Consider the following 27,556-nt stretch of genomic DNA (forward strand, 5'->3'; position numbering starts at 1 on the left):
ACCGCCGGGGTGGGGGGAGCTCGGTCGCAAGGGTGAGAGAGGGCGCCGCGCCGGGGTGGGAGAGAGCCGCCACTCCCTTGCAACACCGCCGTGGCACCTCCATGGATCTCGCCGGGGTGGGGGAGAGGGTTACCGGATCCGCGGGCGTTGGGCACTCCCGGTGGGTGAGGACGCCGCGGTGGGGGAAGAAGGAGCCGCCGAGGGTGGGAGAGGAGGACTCCGCGGTGGGGGAGCGCGCACACCGGGGTGGATGAGGGGCACCGCTGCTGGCCAGGGAGGTAGCCACGGCCACGTTTGAGTTGGGGCAAGGCGCGAGCGCGGAAGAGATAAGAATGGAGAGGAGCAAGCGAGGGCAACTGGCGCGTGTGGGAGTGAGCGGTGGGAGGCTGTCCAAATGGGGATTATTTTTGTTTGGGGCCCCTACTGGGGAGCCACGCCCGAACGCAGAGTCACGGACGGGGCATCATGATAGGAGCATTATCGTTAAGTCCCTGTCACTAAAAATTTGTTTGGTTCGGAGATAATCTAGAGATTGTATGATCTCGTCCCCTAATTTTTAAGATAGATTATATATTTTTGTTTAGTTGCAAAGGATATGATATGTATATTTTCTGTTTGGCTGCTGAAATGACATATGAGTCCCTTAGGAGGGGGAGGGATTCGTCGTCCTCTATCGAGTGCCAACCCTACCACAGTCGCTCGCCACACCCTCTCACCGATGATGTGATCCTACTGGCCTATTAGCGTTGACGGCGCAGTCGCCACACTCACCACCAGCCACGCTCGTTCAGAGCGAGTGTGGCGACTACTGGTGTGTTTGGTTTGTGGAGTCGCCACATGCTTCATGAGGTGATGCATCATACGTTCATCCTATGAATTTTGGTGAAATCAACCAATTCCTCATGCATCTACTGACTATTAGCTTATGAGGAATGAGACGATAATGAATCAACTCATTCCATTCCATAAACCAAATAAAAAAATGAGTGAGAAGATGATGGATCACCCTGTTCCTCGAACAAACACTCCATACACCGGCTCAGCTGTTCCTCCTAGAAGAAACAAAACAGGGATGAGCATATCCGCTTGTTTCTGAGGGATGGGGCTGTCCTCGGTTTTAACCGAACATTCCCATGGATGAACAAATATACTAGCACAGGGGGGGGGGGGGCGCTCCGCTGCGCCGGTTCCTGCTGGGCATCTGTTGGTGAGGATCTGATGCTGAAGGGCCTTCTGCAGTTGGCAAGGTTCGTCGGTTCTATGATGCACGTGGTAAGTCCTGCCCATTTGAGAGGAAACAGATCGTGTTGTTTCTAAACATTCAGCCTGATCGCTCGTTAGTTTCAGCCAGAGCTTATCAACTAGCCAATAGTGTTTTTCTCTCACAACAAACCAGCACTAGTCAGATTTATCAGCCCAGAAACCAACCAGCAAACAGACTCATTATTTGGTCAGCGGGTGGCTGGAGGGGGATTCACCAAACCTACCAATTTCATACCGGAGCCTAAATTAATAATATATGTGTATAATGAATTAGTATATATAGTATAAGAAGTCTGAAGTAAAATGAACATGAAATGAAAGAAAAGTAAGATGCATTCCGAAGGACCAGTAACAGCCCAACATGAAACACTATTGGCCTGCAAACCAAACACGCTGTAAAGCGATGAAATGACTCATGCAATACAACTCAAATCAGTAAGATACTAAGAGCACATGCAAAAAACGAAGATCATCTTTAACCTGCCAATTTGCCAACCAGACATGATGACCAAAATACCATTCCAAATTGAAAGGATCCAAGTTTGAAAACAATCTCAGCGAAGGAAGATGAATAATGAAACTGTACAAAGAACTATGGCTTTGTGTTCAATAACAATGATACATTTTTCATGGGTGAATAGAGGGTAATATGTGAGGCCTGTATAGGTACACTGAGCTGACAACTGAAAAAACATATAGACCTAACATTTTGTGTAGAAAACATGATTTATGAGTGCTTTTGAGTTTCTGGTTCCAGGAAGTATAGATCTGCAAAACTGAAACCATAAACCACAAAACTGGGACCATTAAGAGAGAGTCATATTGAGAACATATCTGTCAGGAAATTTTTTCAGTATAGAACTCTGATAGTTCCCCAAAAAGGTAATGTTGAAGATAAGAAGTTTAAACTCTGTGATGGCCAAAGAATCCATGAATGTGGTCCCCTTATAGCCTCTTTTTCGCAGCAAGCCCATATACGAAGTTGTATGACATACATGTATACCTTAAGATTTAATTTGGCACATAATTCCTACAAATCTTATATATGATATATGTTCAATAACCACCAGCAAGCTGTTAAAAAGAAATAAATTAACATACCCAGTGCTTGTTAGCCGTGTAACCCGTAATCCTGACGTTTGTGATGTCATAAGCTCCAAGGCATCGAAATCTGAGGTGAATAAATAAAGATTTACATGTCCCTTTGAACTGGGAAGGAGGGAGATGCTAATATTTTTAATCATTTGTATATCCCTGTCATTTTGCAGGCTACTTTTAAAGGAAAAGGTGCAGACACAAATAAACCTAACATCTATTTCTTGAAAAACAATCTATATCAATATTCTTAAAACCTTGATACCAATTAAGATTCAGAATGGAATACATTAGTTACATTTACACACTGTAACTTTTATGGAGGCCACTTACCAAGTCCATCACTATTTGGTTTACTCAAACCTGAAGGTAGCATGTAACTGCCAAAAATTGTAGGTGGCAGGGCTCCATACAACATGAAGTCGTCAACAATTAGCAATTTGAAATGTCATTGACGGAGGGAGAAAAGTTTCTGATCCAATATTAAGATTTCGGATGCTAACTTCTAAAACATATCATGGAGTTTGATACAGAACAAAGAAGCACTGAATTAAATAACCTAGATGCATTTTTCCTTTCTTTTAGCTAACCAGAAGGTGAAATAACAGGTTAGGATGTTTTATTTTTTTCCTATTCAAAGCCAACATACAAATCACACATGAACATATAACCGGATAGAAGAGCTAGGTGTTTTAACTAAGATTATAGCCTAAGGTGATTTGCATTATTAGAATGGAAATAATTATGAGTAGCTGGTAGTCAAAAGGTATGAAATTAAAGACAACTTCCGCAAACCCATATCAATTGTTCCAGTCAAATAAAAAGACTAAACTCCTGATATTCTAAGGTATCCATATAATTTTAGGCAGATCAAAATAAGTATTATAGAAGGCATGCACAAGGCGAACCCATATCATCTTATCTAGTATGTTTGCAAGTGAATGTCAAATGCAATGACCAGTCCACCTCCATATGTAAAATAGCAAAGGGGTAATACGCGTAAAGTTTCCATTGGCTGTAAACTTCTTTGTATTACATGTAAATAAATTTGTAACTATACTTGCTATTTGATAAAAACATGAACGGACCTGCTATTAGTGTACTTGCGTGTGTTGTACCATTCAGTAATAATTAGTAGCTGGATATGCAACAGACTAAGTAACAATTAAGTAAAGGTTCAGGCACAAAGTAGCAGTGCACTAACTAATAAACAAAGACTCTAGGCATGAAAACCCAAAACAACAGTGTACCTTAGCATAACTCTCAATTAGCATATAGAAAACAGAGCAAAGGAGCAGAGGACAGAAGGGACACATGGTGTAAAATAGTAAAGTGGATTGAAGGGGAGGAGAGGTGGTAACTTGCTGTTGCTGACTGCTGGTGGAAGCTGTCTTGATGGATGCATACCAAAATCTGTAGCCTATGGGATCCAGAAAACCTCTCCAAATATGAGACAACAAAAGAATAAAAGTATATGCAAGAGTCTGGTATTGTTGGCAAAGTGAGAGGCATAGGGATTTAAGAACCTGGTTAAAGGTTGGCTATTTCAAATGCCATGATTTAAGTTGTCCAAGGCTGGGCCTTAGCTTGAGGAAGCCCTTGGCTGTCGTTCGCTGACAACAATCTGCAAAGAAATCAAGGCAAGATAGCAATTACCCGGTACTCTATCTCCATGTTGAAGTAAATAGCCAACTTTGAAGAAACAATGCAAAGCCGAATACAATACAGCCTGAAGGCAGGGAGCTGCATATTACCTAAGAGAAGGGCATGTTCATTAACTTGTTACGAAAGATGTATACACCATGTATAGATATGTAGTAAAAACAACGTATCTAGAAAAGCCAAAATGGCTTATAATTAGGAATGGAGGGAGTACAATATCAGGATTAATGACCAAGTGAACAATAGGAGGATGTCTGGTTTCCTGAAACAGGGCCTCCAGGGCGGTTGTTGCTGGAAGTCCAGACAAAGGCTAGTTAGGCTTAAAGCAAAAGGAAAACTATAATTGAAACTTTAGAGAGAGAGGTGCAGACTTCTCAACTTTTCCTAGGAAGAATATAGATGTATTGCAATTATGTGCAGGAGCAAATTGCAGAGTACAAATTTCTTGGATACTCAAAACTATCATTTTTATGGATGCAGTCGACGATCCTGATGAGATGCAACTGCAAGGTATCATGAGAGATAGATGAATGGCTCATTCGATTCAGGATCTGCAGATTGCTCTTAAATTTGCAAAAGTAAGACTGACAATCATGTTTACATTGGGTTCCTTTCTGCAATAGTGCACATGAAGCAATGTCCTCTAGCTCTATTAATAGAAGATATAGCCTGATTCGTTCGACTGGTGAGGGCGGGCATTGGATTGACGACAACGCACCTGAGGGCTGGGATGACATTGGTATGGACCTGACCTTGTTGCGCCTCCATTTGCTGTTCCTGTTGCAGCTATGCCGTTAGAGACCTCATATGCGAAAGGAAACAACAAATTAGTAGCAAACCGGCACTAACAATCTAGAAGGTTTCGCTAGCAATGCCTACACAGGCACTGCCTTCATCAGACTGCCTGAATCCCCCATGGTGTCGACGTAGGGGAAAACGTCTGAAATACGGTGATGCAGTACGGAACAGGGAACAGGCCATCTTAATCAGCAAGCTGCTGAGAGGCAGGCCTAAATCGGCAAATGCGAGCTGGAATCGCTGGGTAGGCGAGGAGGAAGGACAGGAGCGAATGTGAAGGAGCAGTCGTCCACCAATGCGTGGGCGCCCTGGGCGCTGGCGCGATCCGCGAGGTGGGCATCCCGGCCGCTGGCGCCGGCGTGAGGTCGGCGGCACAGCCGCCCTGCCGTCCTCTGCCGCAGCCGTGGAGCGACCAGCCAGAGCAGGCGAGCACCGACGACGGGCGCCGATGCGCGTCCATCGTGCTGGACGCAGGGAGGGGCGGTGGTAGGGCCGGCCGGCACCAGCCGCTGCTGAAGAGGTGAGAACCCCACGGATCCTGCAGAGATGACGTTGCTGGCCGGATGCGGAGGAGGCGTACCACGGCGGTGTGGTACACAAGAGGAGGGAGGAGCGGCGTGCTAGCGCTAGCCTATGCAGCGGCCGGATTCGGAGTAAGCAGGAATGAACGAAGCAGAGGACGACGCGATGACGTAGGAAGCGGCAGGTTAAAGAAAGGCACCTCAAAAGCACGGCGGAGAACGGTGGCGACGGAGCCGAGGGCGGCCCCGCTGATCCCGACGGCACCCACGCGGACGCACGAGTCGAGCGGAGCACCCAGACAACGGCGGCGGCGCTTCCGAGAAAGGCGACGGAGGCGAGGGCGGCGTCCACTGATCCCGACGGCACCACCGAGGAGGCGGGTGAAGCAGCCGAGAGCAGCGCCCCACGACTGCAGGTGGCAGCGCCGAGAAAACGCAGGCGCAGCCCAATAAGCAGGTCGCATTTCGGGTGGGATCCACGGAGCGGACGAACATGGCAACGACGGGTGTCCTCACGGTACAGGAAAGAAACGGAAGCACCGAGACGGGCAGACGGCACGCGAGAGACGGCAGTAGAAAGAGACGGCAAGCAGACCGAAACGCTAAGCACATCAGCTGGCGTGCAGTGATAGGCCAACAGTCGCCGAATGAACGGGAGAGCAGTATTTTATTCGCGTTTGAGAATTAGATCTATTAATATTAATATATTATATTATTATTATTATTGTTGATGATGATATTGTTATATTTATTTATTGTTATTGTTATTGCTGCTGCTGAGATGACCTTGTTCTCATGGTCCAAAAAAACTAAACACCCTGAAAACAGGACAGACCCATCCCGTCCCCCTTTATCCTCCAAACCAAATACACCATTAGTAAACAAACAAACACTTTGGCCCGTTCGGCTTGCTAAAACTTAGCTGAAAAACACTGTTCTGGCTAAATTATTATAAGAGAAAAATATTATTCCGGTTGAAAAAACAAGCCGGCCGATTTCTGAGTAAGCCAAACAGGGCCTTTACAGTAACACGCCAACCACAAAACAACAGGAGACACTCATGATCATGATATCTTTATGCGTTCTGGTACAAACTACAAAGTACAAAAATGGCCGGCAGCACGTGTGGTTTCTCCAACCAGCACGGCCAGCAGCCGCGAAACTTGTAGGTTCTGTACATGCTCGAAGAAAGAAAAGAAGCATAGGTTTTTGTCTCCTGATGTTGGGGTGTACATTCATCATATCTCTAACATTGGGTGAGTATTACACTGCAGAAAAGGCAGGAGAAACCTACTGCTGACCTCGACCAGTTGCCTTGGACAATGGAAAGTCCTCAGAGCAGTAGTTCTGCTGCATCGCAAAAGACACCACAAAGATGTATGGAAGGGATGGCTGAAAACTTGGTCTTCTCCCGCAAGCTTGAATGCTGCCGGCAATGACTCAGGTGTCGCCAACTCGCCATGGCCTGATGAACGAGCAGTGGCTTCCCCTACTGGGAAGCTGAAGGTTATGTCGGGCAATTGGTGATGTGATGGCATCGCGAAGCAGCTCCATGCCAACATATATTGGCTTCATTGTCACACTGCTGACAGTGGTAGATCATCACCATTATTGGGGATGCGCTTTTGTGCAGCCTTCACGGCAGCCACCCTTGCTGCATTGGCTGCTTTATTAGCTGCTGCAACAGCCCTGTTCACCTTATCATCTACTCTCGGGATGTCATAGGCCTTCTCTGCAGCTCTTCTCGCTTCCTGCATAGTCAACATGATCAGGAATTAGCAAATACAGTCATGCCATATTTCATACAAGTCTGGCAACTAATGGGATCATCAAGTGCATTACCTGCACTGCGTTAAGGACCTTGGAATGGTTCACAGCAATAGGTGATCCAGGGATAAAGTTCTGGGTGCTTAAAGTATCAAGAACTCCATTTTGCCAGTGCCCAGCTTGTGTCTCTCCATTCCTGAAACTATACATGCCTAAACCCTGTCTTCTACCCTCATGCCATGCTCCCTCATATTTATGGCCATTGGCAAAGCTGTAGATTCCAAAGCCGTGCATCCTATCAGCAAAGTACTCTCCGGCGTAGGTGTCACCATTCCTAACAGAAGTTCACAAAACATTAGTCAAAGCTCCTAATAGTTGTGAATTTATATAACCTATATGCAACAGCATGTAACAAATATGACTGGACCAGGCCAAACAAGAATGAAGGCATGATGGTAACATACGGCACCTCCAACTATGCAAGATTTCTTACTTTTAGCTACAATTATTTCAATATTATAGCAGCACAAAGGGTGTCTCCAGTTTCTGTTGTCATTAATTAAAGCAGAAGGGCATCAAAAAAGATTAAAGCAGAAGGTGATTCCTAGTGAAAAGAATGAAGTATGAAGAACTAATAACGGAAAAATGAATCAAGATAAACAACAACAACAAAGCCCTATAGTCCCAAGAAAGTTGGGCAGCCTATCAGGAGTTTAAAAGCACAAGCTCCTTGAACTGGAAGGAGTAAATACAATAAAACTTACAATTATCTAGCCTATCACAACAGATATCAAAACTGAAAATACAATTATTTTAGCAGCCTTTTAATCAAATATGTAGAGTAAAATAAATATAAATTGTCATCTTTAGATGTAGCCACTCCACAGGTCCAAACAAAATATGACCTCCAAGTCCAAAGATGCCAGGATGCAATCATTAATACCCATACCCAATCAGACAACAAGATAATATAACAATAAGAATATAAATTCCAACACATGTCTGCATTTCAATGTTGAGAGAACAATATGGACAGGAAGTGGTAAAAAATGGTCTCAAACTACATGGATCAGAAACTGTATTTAGCTAAGTCTGATAAAAGAGAATGCAGAACTACAATAAACCACATAGCACGCATAAAGTTCAGAAATAACAAGCTATCAGTGTTTATTACAGGTACATGCCACCAAAGACACCTTGCCTAAGAGAAGCTGAAAACATGGAATTTTCTCCTTTTTGAGGAAAGGGAAGATTTCTATTAGTTGATTCACGATCTTACATGAGAAACTAAGCGCTAAACACATAGACAATACGCATATAAAAGGTTCATATTCGCGTTGTAAACTCTTCTTATACATAATTGGCAGATTGATATCAGCACAAAAAGTCAATAGCAGAATATGCTTTCAGATTCCACTGCAAGTAGAGAATGACAAAACCCAAATTGTCTTTTATGTAACCAGCCATCTTTTAACTCCATGAAAACAACCATCTAATCAATGTATTTTGCTTTAGTCAAAGGTAGCGGCCTGTTCAACAGAAAGCAACGAAAGAACAAACGGCCGCAACTAATGCATGACCTTAATGCGTGGAAAACCATCTACAGATGAGTTGATAGTATAATATTTCCTGCGTTCCAAATTATAAGTCACTTTTCCTTTGTCCTAAGTCAGATTTCACTAACTTTGACCAAATTTATAGAAAAATACACCATCGTTTCAACATCAAATTAGTTTCATTAAGTTCTTCATAAAATATGTTATGAAAGTGCATTTATTTTAACTTGTACATGCTAATATAGGCGGGCCTGGTGCAAGCGGTAGAGTCTTACCGCCTGTGACCGGAAGGTCCCGGGTTCGAGTCGCGGTCTCCTTGCATTGCACAGGTGAGGGTAAGGCTTGCCACTGACACCCTTCCCCAGACCCCGCACAGAGCGGGAGCTCTCTGCACTGGGTACGCCCCTTTTTTTTTGGTCGAAGGTAGAGAAGTTTAACTTAGAACAAAGGCAAAGTGAACTATAATTTGGAAGGCAGTGATAGTACATAGTACCAGCCTAATATCACAATATTAATAACAATTTGTGTGGGTTATATCATGATATAAAGAACTACACTAGAGATCTGTTTAGAATGGATACACATATTCTGCCTTCCACAGGCCACAGAATGTGCAAATGTTCAAGGATTAGGATGTAAAGTGCCGAAAATAGCTATGAGATCACACAGTTTAATTGAGCAATCATGTATATCACCAAATGCATCAGCCTAATTCAAAGCAGCAAACTAACACTTCACAGAAGATGCCTATCTGTATGGAAAAATGATCATTTATTAGCACAGCAGTAAGTTGCACATAACTAAACTACACAGCAATCACAAAATCGTGAGCAGCATAGGAAATGCACGTTTCAGTTTCACACCTGAAATGGTAGTGGCCGAGGCCATGCTTGACGCCCCTCTTGAACTCCCCAATATACCGGCTACCGTCCTCACAGGTGTGCACGCCATACCCATGGCTCTGGCCGTTTGACCACTCCCCAGCATACACATCCCCAGTGTAGAACCTGTACACGCCGTAGCCATGCCTGAGTCCCTGCCGGTACTGGCCCCGGTACCGGCTACCTCTGGCCCAGGTCTCGACGCCGAAGCCGTCGTACTTGCCGTCGACCCAATCCCCCTCGTACCTCCCGCTCATGTAGTAGTAGTAGACGCCGCTGCCAGTGCAGCGGCCACGGTGGAACTGGCCCTCGTAGACGTCGCCGTTGCTATAAACCTGGACGAAATGGCCGGTGGTGGGGGTGGTCGCGGATGCGGACGGCGAGGAACCGATGGACCAAAGGATGGGAGATCGGCGCGCGCGGCGGAGGGGGAGCCACAGCGGGAGCGCGAAGGGAAGCCGCGGCAGGGAGAGGCAGAGGAGAAGGAGGAGCGCGCAGGAGAAGGCCGCAGCGGAAAGGAAGTCGGCGAGGAGGGAGCGTGGGAGGATGCCTGGGGTCGGGGAGAGAAAGTAGAGGGAGGGAAGCGAGATGAGGAGGAGGATGCGCAGGCGGAGGTGCAGGCAGCGAAGGAGATGCCTGGCCGCGGCGGCCCCCGCGGGAGCAGCAACGGGCGCGGGGACCTTGCGCCTCCGCGGCGGGGTGAAGGGCGACGGCGAGGGGCGGGTGGGGGTGGACGAGGAGGAGGACGAGGTCATGACGACGGGGCGCTTGTGCGGGGTGGAGGGCAGCGCGTGGTGCGGGCTTGACGGGATGTGGATGCGGAGGGAGGACGGATCGAGGACCGGCGGGGGCGGAGGGTCTGTCGTCGCCGGGGCCGCCGACTCCGGCGCGGCCGCGGGGTGGTGGTGGTGGTGATGCATCTAATTGGAAGTGGGGTTCGGGGTTGGTCGAGCCGGAAGTGGGGGGTGGCCGGCGGAGGAGAGAGACATGGGACGATGGGCGAGGCGAGGAGAGGCGGGCATGGGCGGGGAGAGGAGCGTGATGATACCGTGATGATGGGGGCGGCCGCCTCGCTTTTTCTTTCCCCTTTTCCTGCACCGATTTTTACGGGTCTTCTACCCTCTCTTCTCGCTGTATTCTTTTACATTTTGTTTATTTCTTCATCTCTTGTTTGGGCAAAATGCTAACCAATGATAGCTTCAAAATTTGTTGCAAATCCATAAAGTGATTGCTTAGGGCCCGTTTGGCACGGCTTCAGCTTATCTGACAAAAATACTGTAGCAACACTGTAGCAAAAAGCCAGTTTTCTCTCTCCTACTTTTTCGTCTCACTGTAGCACGTGTACTGTAGCACGCGGGGGAAAGCCAGAAAACGGCTTCTCCGGCTTCAATGAACAGTGCCAATGTCAGTGAGAGGGGGGAGAGGAGAGAGAAAACCGGCTTTTTGCTACAATGTTTTCGTCAGATAAGCCGGAGCCGGTATAAGCTGTGCCAAACGGGCCCTTAGTCTACTTCTCTCGTATATGAAAAAAAGGATTGAACTATCAAATTCCCAGTTTGAAAAAAAAATATAGGAATAGCTAATACATGATGTGTTGCTAATTCTATGTAAAAAAGTAATTATAGTAAATATCCTCGGAGCTTTAATTGAACTAGCTCTAACTATTGACATGTTCTGCTAATCTGAACAATAAATGAGAGAGCGACGCAATCATATGTTGTGTGATTTTTGGTTAAAATGCGTAAGGGAAACATTTCTATTTCAGGACATGTAACCCTCAAGTCCAAAGACGTGGTGCAACATTAAGTTTGGTAGACCAGATTATAACCATATGGATACCAAACCTAATGTCTGATTAATAAGCACTAAAATGTAGACAAGTTTATAAGGCAGATCACAGAAGCGACTTGTTAGCAACAATTAACAAATCTCATCTTTGCCCTTGCGCTAGTATTTGCCAAGCTGATCTTTTCATACTACTTCCTCCATTGAATCTTGATATGCATATACGCCTTATAAAAGATAATGGAGGTAGTATATTACTAGTCCGTACTCTCTTCATTTCAAATTATAGAATATTTTTTTTGACTTTTCTAGATGTATTGTTTGTATTACATAGGTAGACATAGCATATGTGTACATGTATAGCAAAAGCTATATATAAAAAAAAACTAAAAAATATGTTACAATTTAGAACGAAGGGAGTATATCCTACTTACGACGCATGCAACACAGTGGTTCTCAACACCTCTAACAACCTTTGCTATCCACTCTTTGTAAAAAAAACAAAACTTGCTATCCATTCACAGAAAGCAACCTTGTTGTCTTGTGTGCTAACGTGTTTCATATAATCCAATGACAAGTTGTAATTATTCAGAATGCTTGTCTGAAATGGCATGTTGTAGAACAATTCAGAGAAACGTGAGTGAAGCACGATTGTATCACATCATATATGCTTATCAAACATCTAAAGTTTTTTTTTTGCAAGTCTTTTTAATAACAAACAAAATGGACATCATTAGAGCTACCCGACCAGCCAATGTTCAATGTCAGGGGCGGACCTACCCTGCAAGCAAGCTGAGGTAGCCACCCCAGTTACTCTATTTTTTGTTCCTTAAATCATGACAGGTAATAAGGGTTTGTTTGGTACAACTCAGTTTCATCAATGAAACATCTTTTGCTAGCTTTAGCTTCAAAAGCAGCTCTACCGTTGTACTAGCTCCAACTATTGACATGTTCTACTAATCTGAATTCGGATAATGTGTTTTTGGTCAAAAGGCGTAAGGGAAACATGTCTATTTCGGGACATGTAACCCTTATTAAAGTCCAAAGAGTGGTGCGATATTTCGTTAGCAACACTTAACAAATCCATATTTACCCTTTGCGCGTAGTTGATGCTCTATTTACTGTCTCCAGAGTTTTGTAAAATAACTTCCTATTTTAAGTGTTTAGTAAAAAGGGAAAAGGTGGCCTACAGGTGGTTTGGTAAAAGAATTCTTTAAAAATAAAAAGTTATCAGATATCCTCTCTGACTCATAAGTTTCCGTAGTCGAGAGGAACTCGTCCGGCGTTTTTTTGGGAAGATTGGAGTAAATTGGACACATGAGTAAATTAAAAAAAGGATTCTAGAAGAGAAAGCAGTAAAAAACAAAAACTTGTTAAAAAGATTTGGTTGGTTAGAAACAATTCAGCGTTTCTAATGCAAAATCATTTAAAAAGTTATTATAAGAGTCCGTTGGAGAAGAACAAATTTAAAGGTTGGTATTTCTTCGGTTAACTTGCTAGATCTAGTAGTTTAGCAAGTACGGAGTAAACTATGGCAAACTACCAGAGATGCTCATAGTTTTGCCAAGCTGCCCTTTGCATACTATTCCCTCCCTCTTAAAAAAATGCAATTTGAGATTTGAGACTAGTCAAACTTTCTCAAGTTTGGTGTATTTATAAAAATTCAACATTTATGCCTCCAAATAGATTTACTACAAGAATATACTTTATAATCAATGCAATGATATTTATTTGAGCTAATTAAAGTTAAAATCGTATGACTTCTCTTTTTTTTTTGTGATTAAAATTGTTTGACTTCTCAGAAAATGCTAAGTACATTGTTTTTTTGACAGAGGGAATACTTGGGTACAACCTACTTACGACGCACGCAACGCAATGGTCCTCAACGCCTCTAACAACGTTGCTATCCTGTGCCACAACGTGTTTCATATAATCCAATGACAAGTTGCAATGATTGAGAATGCTTATCTGAAATGGCATGTTGTAGAACACTTCAGAAAACGTGAGTGAAGCACAATTGTATCACATCATGTATGCTTATCAAACATCTAAAGTTTCTCTTTGCAAGTTTTTTTTTTCTTTAAAGAAAAACAAAATGGACGAACTGATATGACCATTAGCGCTACCCGATCAACCAATGTTCACTGTTCAAAGACAAGAGGAACGGGAGGCCATCCTCATCTGCATTTAGACCCCTGAAAAGTGGGGTCCCGGCAGCCCCTGTTTACGGTATCGCTTCGTTTGCTTGAGCGATCATGAGCAAACATTTCTCCTGGGAAACGATAATATTGTGCGTATTTCTGTTCATATAAATCCGTTTGAAAATTAGGCGTCATCGCGTCAAGCGTAACAAGGAAGAAAAGCGCGGCGGGCTCGATCTGGCTGTATGCGTTGACAGGGACGCCGGGAGGAAAATTCGCCGTGCGTCTGAATGTCTGATGGGCGCGGTGCTGCGTCGTCGATTCCATCGGCCGGCGTGCTTATCCGTGGCCGCGGGGTCTTGACGCTGACATATAGTCTGACGTGTACTAGTACTAGTTGTGTGTTTAGTTCGTGAAGTCACTCATCGTAAGTTTATTCCATAAATTTTCAACATATTTCTCATGCATATACTGATTATTAGCTTATGAGAAATGAGGTGGTGATGGATCAACTCATTCCATTTCATAAACCAAATAAAAAAAGTGAGAAGTGAGAAGATAATGGATCACCTCATTCCTCGAACCAAACGCACAGGGTATCCGGATCCCATAATAGAGTAATCCTGCATAATTAGAAGCTGACACCGAAAATAAAATCTGACAGCAACGTGTGCCGGCATTGTCTCGGTGTATGCTCAGCTTATTCTGCAGAAAAATCGATACAGAAACAGCACAAGCTGACCACTTTTTGGTCAACCCACTGTGCCAATACAAGCCATTGCAACATGAAAGAGAGAACAAGGGCTAGAGTAGTTATACTTCGTGGGCACAGCGTGACACTAATCCCTGTTTTTGGGTACTCCCTCATGCAGCCGAGTCGCATAGCCTGGACGTCTGATCACGTGTATAGGAGTGTTCGAAAACGGAACTGACAAATCCGACGTAAGTCGAGTTCAGGTGCGTTGAACACGCACACCTATCTATCTTGCAGATGGCAGTTGCAGCCGGTGGTTGGTAGGGTTCATCCCGCCTGGTCGCGTTTACGCAGCCCGGTCGGCGACTCGGCATCCGCAGGACGACGACGCTGCTCGCTCTTTCGATCAGTATCCGTCGGCGAACAGCAGCGCCGTGGGCTCATGGAGATCATGCTAGCGTCCACCGGCACAACATGAATTTACACGTACCCTGATGGTACCATTGTAGTGCAGTGTTCAATCTCCTGGGCACAGGAAATACATGGCTTTTCCAAGTGCGTAGAAACCGTACCCATATTGGCCATATATTGACATGAGCACGAGAGCGGCAAAGATTCCGTGTAAAATGACCTGAAACTCAGCCTGGACGTTCGGTTTTAACCGTTAATTCGGTTCGGTTTATTCGGTTATAAAAAACTTCGATTTCCAGCCTACATCACCCGTTCGGTTCTACATAAAACTGAAAACCACATAATTCGGTTTCGGTTTTTTAATTCGGTTTTCGGTTTTAACCGAATTAACCGAGACATTCTGCCAGCAGCGACAGCAATGTCGAATTACAGAAAATGAACACAAACAACAGCAGATTACAGCACATATGATATATCAAGTCTTAAGCTGTCAAGCAAAGCAACAACCAGCAGCACAGAATTATACAAAGTAGTGTCGGCATCTTACAGTACACAAATCAACAAGCCTCAAGACAACAGTACACAATTACATAGATTCAAGAGTTCTTCATTATTCAAATAGAAAAATATTAAACACCCAGCAGCAGCAGCATGCATACACTAAGTGATCATGACTCAGTAGCTGGAGTATCTTCCTTGGAAATGGACAGGCCACCAAGTTCTAAAATAATAGATGATCTCAGTTAGTACAGTGTATGAATCATGAAGCACGTTAGAAGCAATTAATAATTTACTATGTCACCTTCCTCAAGCAAAGCCATTTGTTCGGTGTCCTCTTCAACACTAACATAGTTTCCTCCACGAATCCAATCATTTGCACAAACGAGGCGCTCAACCATTCTTGGGGTTAGTGAGGTCCTAAAGTCATCAAGAGTTCTGCCACCAGCACTGAAGGCTGATTCAGAGGCAACTGAGGTGATAGGAATTGCCAACAGATCACGGGCCAAACGAGATAATATTGGGAATCTTGTTGAATTGACCTTCCACCACTTTAGAATGTCAAATCCTGTGTCCGGCTCATTATCTTCTGATAGATACTTGTCTACCTCAGATTTGACAGTTCCACCCTCACTGTTAATCTGTTGAGTAATTACCGACATCCTCCTACTCACTCTTTTGCTGGTTTCAGTTGTAGATTCAGATTCAGTAGGTTGCGGTGCCTTATCTTTTGGGGCATACATTTTCTTGTACTCTTCAAACAAAGCACGAAAAATACTGTTCATGGTTTCCCACACTTTTTCTCCTATTGTATCCCCAAACATTACCTTAATTCCCATTTTGATGCAATTTGATAGTTTGTATCTAGGATCAACAACAACACAGAAGAAAACAGTAAAGTTGAGCAGCTGATCCCCCTTATCTTTCTCTCCACTCTTCTCTCTGTCCCCCTGCCTCTCACCATACTTCTCTCCCCAGTACTTGTAGTACTTCACTAGCATTCTTGTACCCATTTCCTTGCTCAGGTTGTCTTCACTATGACACCATTCTCTCAGCAGAAGTAATACATCAGCAATCTCATGAAAATAAGTGTGAGATGTTGGACGACTTTGTACAGAAACACGGAGAGTGAGGTCATAAAAGTGTTCAAGAAAATCAGCCATCTTCCTAGCCTTGTCCCAATCTGCTTTTGTTGGTACCCCTGGACCATTCTCTCCTTCTAATTCTAATATGTAGTATGGGTCTTCATCACTATATCTTTCAAATGCTTTTTGGTACTTCTGTGCAGCATTTAACATAAGGTAGGTTGAGTTCCATCTAGTGCAAATATCTAAGGTCATAAATGCTTTGCTCTGTATCTTGGCTAACTCAGCACATTTCTTAAATTTTACCAACCTAGATGTTCCAAATCAGAACTGAAGAATAGCAAGGAGAACAGGAGAAGACCAGAAGAAGTGAAGAACTGAAGATCGATCTAAACTTACATTGGAGGACTGCTCGGTCCGCGCCGCTGTTGTCTTGGTCGGAGAACTTCACGAGGGTGGTGCTCGTGCCGGTCGCCTCCTCCCTACGACTACGAGCGCCTTCGGGCTCCCTGCTCGTCGCTGCGACCTGCTCCAGTCGCCCGCCGCCTCGCTCTGCTGGGGCCGTCCGCCGGTGCCACCGCCGCGCTGGGCACTGTCCTAGTCACCTCTGCCTAACTGCCTCTGCTCAGGATGGCCGGATGGGGGGTTGGGGATTCCAGATTCGCCAGGATGGCTTGATGCCCTGATGGGCCATGGTGGGCTGGGGTCTAGGGAGCGTGTGTGTGCACTCTGCTTTCTGGCCACGGAGATATACATCGGTTTGTTCGGTTAATCGGTTCGGTTTGAGTATAAAACCGAAGCCGAAGCCGAACACCAAACAGTGCAAAACTAGAAACCGAACCGCAAACCGAAAACCGAAAAAACCGACACTTCGGTTCGGTTCGGTTTGCGGTTAAAAAATGCCCAGGCCGACCTGAAACCATGCAGGTTGACATACATTGATCAAGTGAGTGAGAGAGAGAACCTAGGTTACACAACAGTAATATCAGATAACATATACAAATTTCACAACAGTTTATAGCGAGACCCAAAGCTCGCGAATTCGTACATCAATAGGCCACAACATTTGAAGGCCACGGTGCTCTCCCTAAAACCTAGGTGAAAAGGGTGCTTCTGCTGAAAGTACAACTCTGTCATGACGGCTTGTGAAGTTTGAAGCCGAAAACTCTTGGAGTGTATTGCTGCAACGGCTTCTGCGGCTTCAAGTGCGGATAAGTCATCAGGAAAAGATGAGGGAATGTCGTCCCAAAGTATGATCCATCAATGTCTGGGTAAAGTAAAGGACATGCAACTTACAAAAATCAATCTATGATTATTTGCCGAGAAAGAGTTTGCCGATGAAAAAGCTGGGCTGGAGGTAAGTAATAAGGGGAGAAATGTTCAATGTGGTTCACCAGGCTGCTGGCATGGAGATAAGAGAAAACATATATGATGTTGCAAGAGAAATATATGCCAATAGTTTTGAAGGGTGGTCAAAATATAAATCGCTTGAAAAGGACAGCATAAAATGGCCAGTAGATGTAAATGGAAGTATGGAAATATCATACAAAATAATTCAAAAAAAAAACATATCAAAAGGATTATAATTAAAAAAAAAACATATCAAAAGGATACTGCCTTGGTACTTGGATCTTGGATAATTAAGTTCCTCACATTTCGGACAATATATCTTCACTGTGCTCGATCTAGGAATATCTGATTGCCCTGCTGGAAGACAGGGCTGGCCACAGCAGTACACTCTGGGGCATCTACCAAAGTCATAGTTCTTTAACTTCTCCAACTGCGGCAAACGAAAGCAGAATAGTTCAATGTCAAAGGGAGATAAGAGGAGCAAAACATGTCTTCATCCTACTTAGACCATAACATAGATTAGATTACCATTGCAGCTAGACCCTTGCTGGTTAAGATGTATCGTGCATGAATTAATCCGTACAGCATCTCTGCAGACGACTCGATTAATTCGTTTTGCTCCTCAGTGAACACATCACCTGTACAGAAATGGTCCTGTCTCATGAGTGCAACAGTACGATTAATCTAGACCTATTAGCTGATTTCAGTTGACGGGATTGATTAGGAGAGATAAGTGGATTGAAAATAAGTTACAGACCATAAATTCAAAAAAGGCAAACCAATATGCATTAACTTCCTTAAGGAAAACAATCTCACCATTAGAAGACTCAATGTCTAAGATGAGATCAAGTGCATAATCATAATACGGGACCTGATTACTCAGACCACACAGGTTAAAATCATCCTGTATGTAGTCTTCATCGATCTCACAAAAGAATTCATTGCCTCGCAATGTACAGAACCATGAAATCCAGGATGTGTCCTCTCCCTCAGAACCACTGACATCAGAATCTTCACTGTCAGTTTCAAATTCCTCTGCAAACCAAAATAGAAAAAAAAGTTAATGGATGCCTAGTGATGCAAAATCAAATATGCTCATAATCACAGCTACTCTGGATAAGAACAAACAACCATGAGCAAAATAGAGACAAATACTACAAAAAAAAACTTTTAAACCATGCTCTAAAAAAACAAGAACTAGGTGGCATTTTATTAAGAAAATAAGCACCCAAATTCAGATCGATGAGGACTTCAACTGGATGGTCTAGGCATACATCCACACCCTCAACCAACTGATCTAGCTCAGCTTCCTCATGCTCTAACAAAAAAATGTGTTCACATTTTAATATCAATCCACAAAACAAAAAACAAAGCATACAACAGCATATATAAACCATAAATAATTCTTTTTATTATGTGCTCAGGATTTGTGGAGTGGTATCAAGTTAATCTTAAAGTTTAACCAAAGGTTCAGTCATATCCTGCATTAAGGCACGGCGGTGCGCACCATTACCAGAGATTAGCAGAACAACAGTAAAAAAGAGATGAAAAATCCAGCAGACTAAATTCAAACTACATCTGGGGCAGAACAACGACTGGGTTGCAGCTCCCACTTCCTTCAGTCTGACAAAAAAATAAAGTGGTCATTGACTCATTGCGTACATAACTTCTCTTGTTTGAATGGTTAAGATGCTGCATTAATGGAATGTTGTTATAGGCCTTCGTTAGCCAATGCTTCTTTTGTCTACAATGTGAACATAGCCAATCCACAATCTGCGTAATAGAATTTAGCCTTTTCTTCTAACCCAGTCTGTTCAGCCATTCAATAAGTTCATGGTTCCACACTAGATATATCTGAAGGCAGCAAAGAGTGAAAAATGAACCGAAGAGAACAACATCACCTTGGTTTGGCCAGTGCCTCAGTGGCACTGGTCCCATGTGTTTACTCAGAGAGGGAAAAAATGTGACTATGCGTTCAGTTTTTTGGTCAGGTCCACATGTACCAGCATTGATCCAACCAAAATTAACAACATGCATCAAAGAGAGGATCAGCAAAATGCTTCCCGCACCATAAGGCGCTGAAACAGATGATTAACTCCACGTCACTAGATTCAGTTCCTGGTGCCTCCCATCCTAGTAACTTTCATTCCGTTCATACTTCTCCCCTTATCATCTAGAAAAACCTTTTTTATTCTCATTTCGACCTTCTTTATTAAGGATCAGAATACCGCTAGTTCTTTTTTTCATGGCCAACAGAGCACCCCATAACGAAGGATGATCCAATACAAGTACACAACCTCATGCTGCAGGAAGTGCTTTGTTGCTTCCAATACCATACTAAGAAGACTCACTTACAGATAACAGAAACCTGAGAATTCCGCTGACCCAACTGAAAGGTACTCCCTGCGTTCCAAATTGTAAGTTGTTTTGGCTTTTCTAGATACATAGCTTTGACTATGTATCTAGACTAGACATAATGTATATCTAGGTGTGCAGTACCTAGATATGTACATAGAAAAGCCAGAACAAATTGCAGTTTGAAACAGAGGGAGTAGTACCAAGCAGAAGAAATAATCACATATTCTTCAGCAAACAAGATACTAACTCTGTCTGGTCAGAAGTTGACACTCCAGACATCATGGTAGAACTAATTGCAAGTCAGTGGTTATCCAAAAGACCAAAACATCTACTAAATCCAGCCAGAGATAGTATTGTAGTTGTTAAAATCGCAATCCTATGGTGCGATTTTATGACTTTACGATATTAGTTTATCAGGTTGATTCTACGATTCCATTAAGTAGAATCTACGATTTTACAATTCTAGCACTTATGATCCTAGGATTTGCGATCCTACCATTGGGGTTTCGATCCCATTCTGGATCATGATTTAACAACCTTGGATAGTATTCAAGAACAAAAACACGAAGCATTCATTTTCTGATTCTGTGAGATAAATGGTTTGTAGCATTTGATCCATCTCATCCTTAAAGCAATCCAAGTCATTTCCAACTACCAATGTTACACTTCCATTTGTTTCTTCATTGTAAGTTTTCAGAGATACCCCAGCTCTGAACCCCACCACAAAGCAAACCGCTCATAAACTCTTTAGTCTTTGGCTCTTTGCTCATTTTTACCGGTTTCCTAGTTTATATTGCTTATAACAACACTTGTTGCAAAAGAACCAGCATACAAACGAAAAGCACGCCTTCTTCCACTTCAGGCAAGGAAGTGAGCTTCTCATTTAAAGGGGACATAAAAACGGAAGCCACGAAATCTAATCACAGCACAATAAATTTCAACATAAGATTCTGCACGAAAAAAGACAGAGAAGTCGCATCTTTCAAACCAAGCATGCATTGCGGCAGTTCATCATACACAGTGACGAAGGTAATCAAAATATGTAAAGAATAACGAAGGTTCGCGAAAGGTCTAGCTCTTACCACCATCAGACACCTTGTCCGCCTTGTCAAGCGACGCCGGCAGCTTCCCGGCAGCGAGGCGCTCCCTCTCCTTGGGCACGACGCCCCTGGAGATGGACGGCGACGACCTCTCCAGGTGCTTCTCGAGCGCGTCCTTGATGCGCTTCCGGTCCATCCCTGCGCCGCCGCCGCCGCAGCCACAAAACAACCCCGATCCACGTAAGTTGCCGCTGGTTTCTCTCCCCGGATCCTTGCGCGACAGGTCGAGTTATCCGCTGCCGAGAGCTTCGCAGAACGGCGCTTGAGGGCTAGGGTTTGCGCTGGCTGCGCAGGCGGGGGAAACGAGATGGAGAGCGAAAGCGAGAGAAGGAGAGGGATCGGAGAGGTGACGAGGCGCAGGGCGAGGGGATATTTAACTTTTTATCATTATTACCGACGTCGACGGCTGAGATATTGCCGCTACGTTTTTAGCATAGGGCCGCGTTTAGCTCATCAGCCGATTCGGCGCCGCCCAAAACACAGACACACTGTAGCTACAGTGCTATTTTGTTTTTATTTGGTAATAATTGTCCAATCGTTAACTAATTAGGCTCAAAACGTTCGTCTCGCAGAGTACAACTAAACTGTGTAATTAGTTTTTGATTTCGTCAACATTTAGTACTCCATGTATGTACCGCAAGTTTGATGTTACGGGGAATCTTCTTTTTGCATAGTGCCAAATTCTGGAAAATGGGGGAACTAAACATAGCCTAGGATAGACGAAAATGATACTCATTTTTGCTCGCCTGGCACGCCAGATCCGCTATTTAGCTCAGATCGAAGTCACCAGGCCAATTTAAAACAACCGTCCTACCCCTCGCGTCTGTATTACCCCGCGGTCCACTCCACTCTCCCCCGTCCGCTCCCCTTTCGCGCGACGGCCACCAGCCGCCGCGCACAACACCGCCGCCCCCACCGCGAGACATGTCCTCTAGCAGTCTGGGTTCTTGGGGTATTATTATGAATCAACAACGAGCTAGTTGGTCATACCAGTGAGTAATCCAGTATGGCGACGAGGATAAACTTGCCATTGGGCGAGAACATGGAGAAGGACACCATAGGCTTCTTTTCATCGACGACCGTCTTGAGGCAAGCCCCGGTCTTGGCGTCCCAAATCTTGCAGCTCCCATCATGGCTTCCTGATACAACGATGGATCCGCCCTAATGAAATGCACGGAGGTGACGGGCTCGGAGTGCGCTTCGATGGCGCGGGTGCATCGACCGTTCTTGACGTCCCAAATGCGCACGGTACAGTCAAATCCCCCGGAGGCGATCTGCGAGCTGGTCTGCGGGTTGAAGTTGGCGGTCTGCGCCGGGGTCGACGGCGACGGCCTAGGCGCTGCCGGTGAGGACGGGCCGGATGTCCCAGATGCGGATGGTACGGTCGTCGGAGGCGGAGCAGAGGTAGTACGACTCCGTGGACCAGGACAGGTCGGAGACGCCGTCGGAGTGGCCGCGCAGGACGACGATTACGGCGAGTGAGGATGGGGAGAGAAGAGCGACCGTTCCGTCGAGGGACGCTGTCACGAGGAGGCGCCCGCAGGGGGAGAACCGCACGTAGGAGACCGCCGGCTGTGGGGCGTCGCCTCCCGCACTTGCCTATACGCCCGATACGGCGGCGGCGGCGACGGTGCCGTCTGCAGCGACATGGTCGGTAATGGCAACGCCCCTCTTCACGCGATGGGAAAGTGAATCGGGCCGGATTCTCTGCGGCGCTTATTTGCTAGTAGTACTACTAGCACACAATAGGACTACAGGAGAAAGTCGGAGTCGCGATGTGCGTGTGTGTGGGGGGGTGGGGGGGCGGCGTTGTGCGTGGCGTCGACGGCTGGCAGGCGTCGAGCGAGGACTAGAGAGAAAGGAGAAAGGGAAGCGGATGGGACAGAGTGGTGGGTCGCGGGGTAATACATAAGCTAGGGTCATGGTGGTTATTTTATATTAGTCTGCTGACTCGGATCCAAGCTGGACAATGGACCTAACGTGCCACGTGAGTAAAAATGACAAATGTGTATTGTTTATCTCTCTCCGATGCTAAAAACGTAGCGTCAAACCTAAAGATGCTATCTCAGAAGTCGTCATTGGTAATAATGATAAAAAGTTAAATATCCCAGGGGCGAGAACGCGAGAGAGAGCCCATGGGCTTGCGCTTTGCGTGAGGTGGGCGGCTAAAATTTGGACAGGTGTCGGGGGTTTCTCGTAAAAAAGGACACCCCACTCCCCCAGATATTTTACTTCGAGTGCGCGCACCTTGGTGTCGGTTCTAGGCAGGGCCCAAATGACCGCTCCTTCTGAATAATTAATTAAAATTTCGCAAACGTTACTGCACGCGGGGTCACGCTCGTGGGGAGCGAGCGACCCTGCCGCGACCTGGCCCAATTTTGTTCCTTTAGTTTTTATTATTTTTTTCTTTTTTATTTATTTTTTTTACTTTTTGTTTTTTCTTTAGTTTCCAATATATGTTTATAAATTTTAGTTTTATCTTCTTATTGTCCATTTCAGTTTCATTTTATGTTTCATTTTTTATTTTTAGTTTTCAGTTATTTTTTTAGTGTTTTTAGTTTCAGTCAAGTTTTTTTAATATTTTTACCTTCAGTTTTCAGTCAACCTTTTTAGGTTCTAATAATATTTTTTTTATTTTTAGTTTTTAGTCTTGTTTTTTTCAGCGTTTTTTAGTTTTTGTTTTCAGTTAAGTTTTTTCTTTTAATGATTTTTAGTTTTAGTTTTTAAGTCATCCTTTTAGGTTCCAATGTCTTTGTAAATCGTACATATTAGTTGCCTCAACTACAATGTATAAGTTGTCACAAAAAGATAGTCATTGTACACATAAAGTTACCACGAAAGGAAAACACATACGCATACAAGGCATATTGGGTTGGGATTAGGGGCCGCAACAAGTATTAGGATTAGAGGTTGCAACAAGTATTAGGATTAGTGGTCGTAGATTGGGTTTGTATATGTCGGGTTCATAAACCTGGGTCCTTCACGGACCGGCTTCCCAATAAAGGCTCGGCCCAGTAGACAACGTTGCAAACAACGCACAACTCATGGCCTGACCCAAAACATCTAAACGACAGGCCAGAAGGACAGTCCAATCTCCGACCGGAAAGCCTGACCAAGGAGGAACGACGCCCGCTTCCAACTCCAGCCCACCTCTCCGACCGGAAGGCCTCACGAAGAAGGAACAGCGCTCGCTTCCGACACTGGCCCACCTTCGGACGGTCTCTCTGGGCAGAAGGCCTGGCCAAACGCCACTTCTGACTCCGACCTGCATCTCCGACTAGGGATGCGCCAAACCCCTGCTCACTGCTCTTCTCCAACTAGCGCAATCAGAGCCAACTAGGACCAACCGACTGGGACGCCCGCTCGGTAAGGACTAGGGAACGGACAGAAAAAGTAAAGCAGGGCACCCAAGTCAACCGTAATATTGAGGAACGTACCCTATACACCTGCAGGACAGTACCCTACGACATCCCTGACATAATAGAACCCAAGCAGTATTGTAGGCGCCGATATTTTCCCTACAGTGTTGTGGGTGCCATCAACTCCCATACCAGACAAACATGGTAAAGCTCCCCCCATATGCCTCTAGGCATCAACAGTGTTGCAGGCGCCGGCATTTACCTTACCAGGCGAACATGGTAAAATCCTCTGTATGTCTCTCGGCATCAATAGTATGGCATGCACCGATGTCTGCCATACTAAAAGAAGACGACACAACCTCCCACATGTATCTGACATTAAATAGTATTGTGGGCACCTACCATCATTTTGTACTCGCTGGCATGGGCAATAAGACTTAGTAGCATACGTATGCTCTCCCTCTCACTTGTAAGGCCACCCCCTTCATCTATAAAAGGGGATACGCTCCCTCCCAACAAGGGGATCGATCAAGTTCACTTACATTGATTCACCTGTTGTAACTTTAGACACTCTAAAGTTATACCAAGCACACACTCGAACACTTAGCATATAGCGGGGCTCCCATCACTCTTGGCCCTTTAGACCAGAGTCCGACCGAATCTCTTATATCCCCTATCTTTCTCCTTCTCGTTTGTAACCCCACTGTAAACTTGCCATAGGGCTTAGGAATAAAGTCACCGACTGACCGACTCAAACTAGACGTAGGGCACGTTGCCTGAACCAGTATAAACGCTGTGTCATTGAGTGCTAGGCCACCTCCGATCACAACGTATAGCAAAACTATAAATATTTACGTGTTGGTCACTTTCTATACCGATAGTTGGCGCCATCGGGAAAGACGCTGTACGTTCAACGCTTTTTGGTCATCGGATGACCCACTTTTCTACCACCTTCGCCATGGCAGGCTCAAGTGATATGACTCGCTTCAGCTCACTGGAGTTTCCCGCACTCCCATTTGCTGGGATGCAGGTTCCACCCATCTTTGAGCCGTCCTAGGCCTTCCTCTTTGAAAGCCTGGACTTCGTCGCCGACCGGCTCGGCTTACTACACCTCCGCGAGGAGGCACTTATTCTGGCGCCCGTCAGAGGGGCGCCCTCCATCGGCTCTAGGACACCCAACGACTTCAACGATGAGGCACCTGCGCTTCATTCCGCGCAAACGCTCTGCTCAAACTCCGCTGTGAGTAATGTACATACTGTTATTTACTCACTATTTGCTATCTTCCGCCGATTATCTGGAGGGACCCCGTTGTCCCTGTCGTGACCACCATGCGACCGATTCCCCTACGGCCTCGCGTCCCCTATGGATGCATATGCCCCGGGGCTCCAAAGGATGCCGACGCCGCCCCCTCTCATGTCTAAATTCGTGGGGATGGCGAGCTATGCTCCCACCTGTTTCCTCGTCCTCATGGATAATGATGTTGAGAGTGATGGCTTCAGCATCAGCGATGTCGCACCCAGCCACCGTCTGTCTTGGGAGTACGCTATGGCGGATGCTCTAGGACAGCCGCCGGTGGTAGCGGAGTCCTTACAGACTCACACCCCTTTGGACCCTCGTGCGGGGACTCTCACGCTCACACGAGAGCACGACAAGGAGCTACGATAACAGCGGCAGAACCAGCCACCACCTGCGCCGGTGCACTCGGCGCACCACACTGCTCCTCGTGCGCTTAACCCGGTGAGCAGCGCCTGGGGTCACGCCCGCTAGGTCCAGCGCAACATCATGGATGGGGGGAACGATCCTCCATAGTTCGCTCGGGCTGACTAGAACATCGCCGCTGCGGCAATGCTTCTACACGGCCTTCTCGAGCCTAATGACCCCTAGGAATAGGTGATCCACTGGAACCTCTGGGCACTGGTGGAGACCACCGTCATTCAATAGGCGGATAGCTCTACATCACGACACCGACTCATGGCCTCTCTTCCCACCAGGGGAGTGGGTGAAAGGTCCTAATATGGTTAGAGGGGGGGGGGGTAAATAGCCTATTTAAAATTTTACAAATCAACTAGAGCAATTTGATTAGTATGACAAATAGTGAAATGCAAACTTGCTCTAGCTCTACAAGGGTTGCAAGCCACCTATTCAACAATTCTAGTTGCAATGATAGCTAGACACACAATTTGCTATGATACTACTCACTAAGAACTCTCAATCTTTCTACTCTAAAGAGCCCCACTAAGCAAACTTAAATAGCAAAGCAAGCTCTTAAATCTAATTACACTAAAGAGCTTGCTACAACTAATTTGCAAGAATGTAAACGAGTGAGTAAGATGGTTATACCGCCGTGTAGAGGAATGAACCAATCACAAGATGAATATGAAACCAATCTCTGGGAGAATATCAAATGGCAAGAGACAATCGATTTTTCTCCTGAGGTTCACGTACTTGCCAACACGCTAGTCCCTGTTGTGTCGACCAACACTTGGTGATTCGGCGGCTAAGAGGTGTTTCACAAACCTCGTCCACATGATTGGACATCGTAAGAACCTACCCACAAGTGAGGTAACTCAATGACACGAGCAATTTACTATAGTTACCTTTCAGCACTCCACCGGGGAAGGTACAACTCCCCTCACAATCACCGGAGACGGCCACGAACAATTACCAACTCATGCCGATCCTCCACCGCTGCACTGAGCCATCTAGGTGGTGGCAACCACCAAGAGTAACAAGCGAAATCCGCAGTGCAACATGAATACCAGGTGCCTCTAGATGCAATCACTCAAGCAATGTACTTGGATTTTCTCCCAATCTCACAAAGATGATGGATCAATGATGGAGATGAGTGGGAGGGCTTTGGCTAAGCTCACAAGGTTGCTATGTCAATGAAAATGTGCAAGAGAGTGAGCTAGAACCGGCCATGGGGCTTAAATAGAAGCCTCTACGAAATAGAGCCGTTGTACCCCTTCACTGGGTACTGATCGGGGTGACCGGACGCTCCAGTCCAGTTGACCGGACTCTAGATCCAGTGTCCAGTCGCCCGATGTAAGCCACGTGTCATTCTAAGTTAAACCTGAGCCACCAGATCTCAACGGCTATTAACTAACCGGACGCTCCGGCACAAGTGACCGGACGCTCAGACCCCAGTGTCCAGTCGTTTCCAGTAAGCTCCCAAAACCGTCTTTTGCCGACCGGACGTGTTCGGTCATGCTTGATCGGACACAGACCAAC

At 45.4% G+C, this 27,556-nt stretch overlaps 3 protein-coding genes, 1 long non-coding RNA gene and 1 pseudogene across 4 annotated transcripts; all 5 read right to left on the reverse strand.

Annotated features, from left to right (window-relative positions):
- Window positions 1-1,777: 1,777 nt before the first annotated feature.
- On the reverse strand, window positions 1,778-5,749 carry LOC136492744 (uncharacterized). The gene is made up of 4 exons (XR_010768176.1): window positions 5,540-5,749; window positions 4,739-4,797; window positions 2,692-3,982; window positions 1,778-2,434 (listed from the first exon to the last, which is right to left on the reverse strand). It is a non-coding gene; the product is annotated as an uncharacterized lncRNA (long non-coding RNA).
- A 615-nt stretch (window positions 5,750-6,364) lies between these two features.
- On the reverse strand, window positions 6,365-10,600 carry LOC136540220 (uncharacterized). Its single transcript, XM_066532227.1, has 3 exons — window positions 9,526-10,600; window positions 7,182-7,440; window positions 6,365-7,090 (listed from the first exon to the last, which is right to left on the reverse strand). The coding sequence occupies exons 1-3, from the start codon at window positions 10,461-10,463 to the stop codon at window positions 6,917-6,919; spliced, it is 1,371 nt and encodes a 456-aa protein (XP_066388324.1). The 5' UTR covers window positions 10,464-10,600; the 3' UTR covers window positions 6,365-6,916.
- Window positions 10,601-15,242: 4,642 nt separating this feature from the next.
- LOC136462638 (zinc finger BED domain-containing protein RICESLEEPER 2-like) lies at window positions 15,243-16,412 on the reverse strand. Its single transcript, XM_066461712.1, has 2 exons — window positions 15,377-16,412; window positions 15,243-15,295 (listed from the first exon to the last, which is right to left on the reverse strand). The coding sequence occupies exons 1-2, from the start codon at window positions 16,410-16,412 to the stop codon at window positions 15,243-15,245; spliced, it is 1,089 nt and encodes a 362-aa protein (XP_066317809.1).
- A 659-nt stretch (window positions 16,413-17,071) lies between these two features.
- LOC136492749 (putative casein kinase II subunit beta-4) lies at window positions 17,072-21,348 on the reverse strand. Its single transcript, XM_066488759.1, has 5 exons — window positions 20,948-21,348; window positions 18,324-18,542; window positions 18,036-18,145; window positions 17,772-17,937; window positions 17,072-17,424 (listed from the first exon to the last, which is right to left on the reverse strand). Exons 1-5 carry the CDS (start codon window positions 21,099-21,101, stop codon window positions 17,291-17,293), a joined length of 783 nt encoding a protein of 260 aa, XP_066344856.1. The 5' UTR covers window positions 21,102-21,348; the 3' UTR covers window positions 17,072-17,290.
- A 601-nt stretch (window positions 21,349-21,949) lies between these two features.
- On the reverse strand, window positions 21,950-22,614 carry LOC136462648 (COMPASS-like H3K4 histone methylase component WDR5B; annotated as a pseudogene).
- Between the last annotated feature and the right edge of the window lie 4,942 nt (window positions 22,615-27,556).

The sequence above is a fragment of the Miscanthus floridulus genome, chromosome 1, assembly GCF_019320115.1.
Source record: "Miscanthus floridulus cultivar M001 chromosome 1, ASM1932011v1, whole genome shotgun sequence".
NCBI classification, from domain to species: domain Eukaryota; kingdom Viridiplantae; phylum Streptophyta; class Magnoliopsida; order Poales; family Poaceae; genus Miscanthus; species Miscanthus floridulus.

Bases quoted from the DNA above. Each gene is read 5' to 3' on its own strand.
- LOC136540220 (XM_066532227.1), bottom strand. From the start codon at position 10,463: ATGCATCACCACCACCACCACCCCGCGGCCGCGCCGGAGTCGGCGGCC. The intron at 7,441-9,525 runs GTGTGAAACTGA...AACTTCTGTTAG, and splicing joins CTCGGCCACTACCATTTCAG to GAATGGTGACACCTACGCCG. The intron at 7,091-7,181 runs GTAATGCACTTG...TTGACTATGCAG, and splicing joins AGGTCCTTAACGCAGTGCAG to GAAGCGAGAAGAGCTGCAGA.
- LOC136492749 (XM_066488759.1), bottom strand. From the start codon at position 21,101: ATGGACCGGAAGCGCATCAAGGACGCGCTCGAGAAGCACCTGGAGAGG. The intron at 18,543-20,947 runs GTAAGAGCTAGA...TTTGGTTTGCAG, and splicing joins GGACAAGGTGTCTGATGGTG to AGGAATTTGAAACTGACAGT. The intron at 17,938-18,035 runs GTAATCTAATCT...CGTTTGCCGCAG, and splicing joins GCAAGGGTCTAGCTGCAATG to TTGGAGAAGTTAAAGAACTA.
- LOC136462638 (XM_066461712.1), bottom strand. From the start codon at position 16,412: ATGACCTTAGATATTTGCACTAGATGGAACTCAACCTACCTTATGTTA. The intron at 15,296-15,376 runs GTGACATAGTAA...CTATTATTTTAG, and splicing joins AATGGCTTTGCTTGAGGAAG to AACTTGGTGGCCTGTCCATT.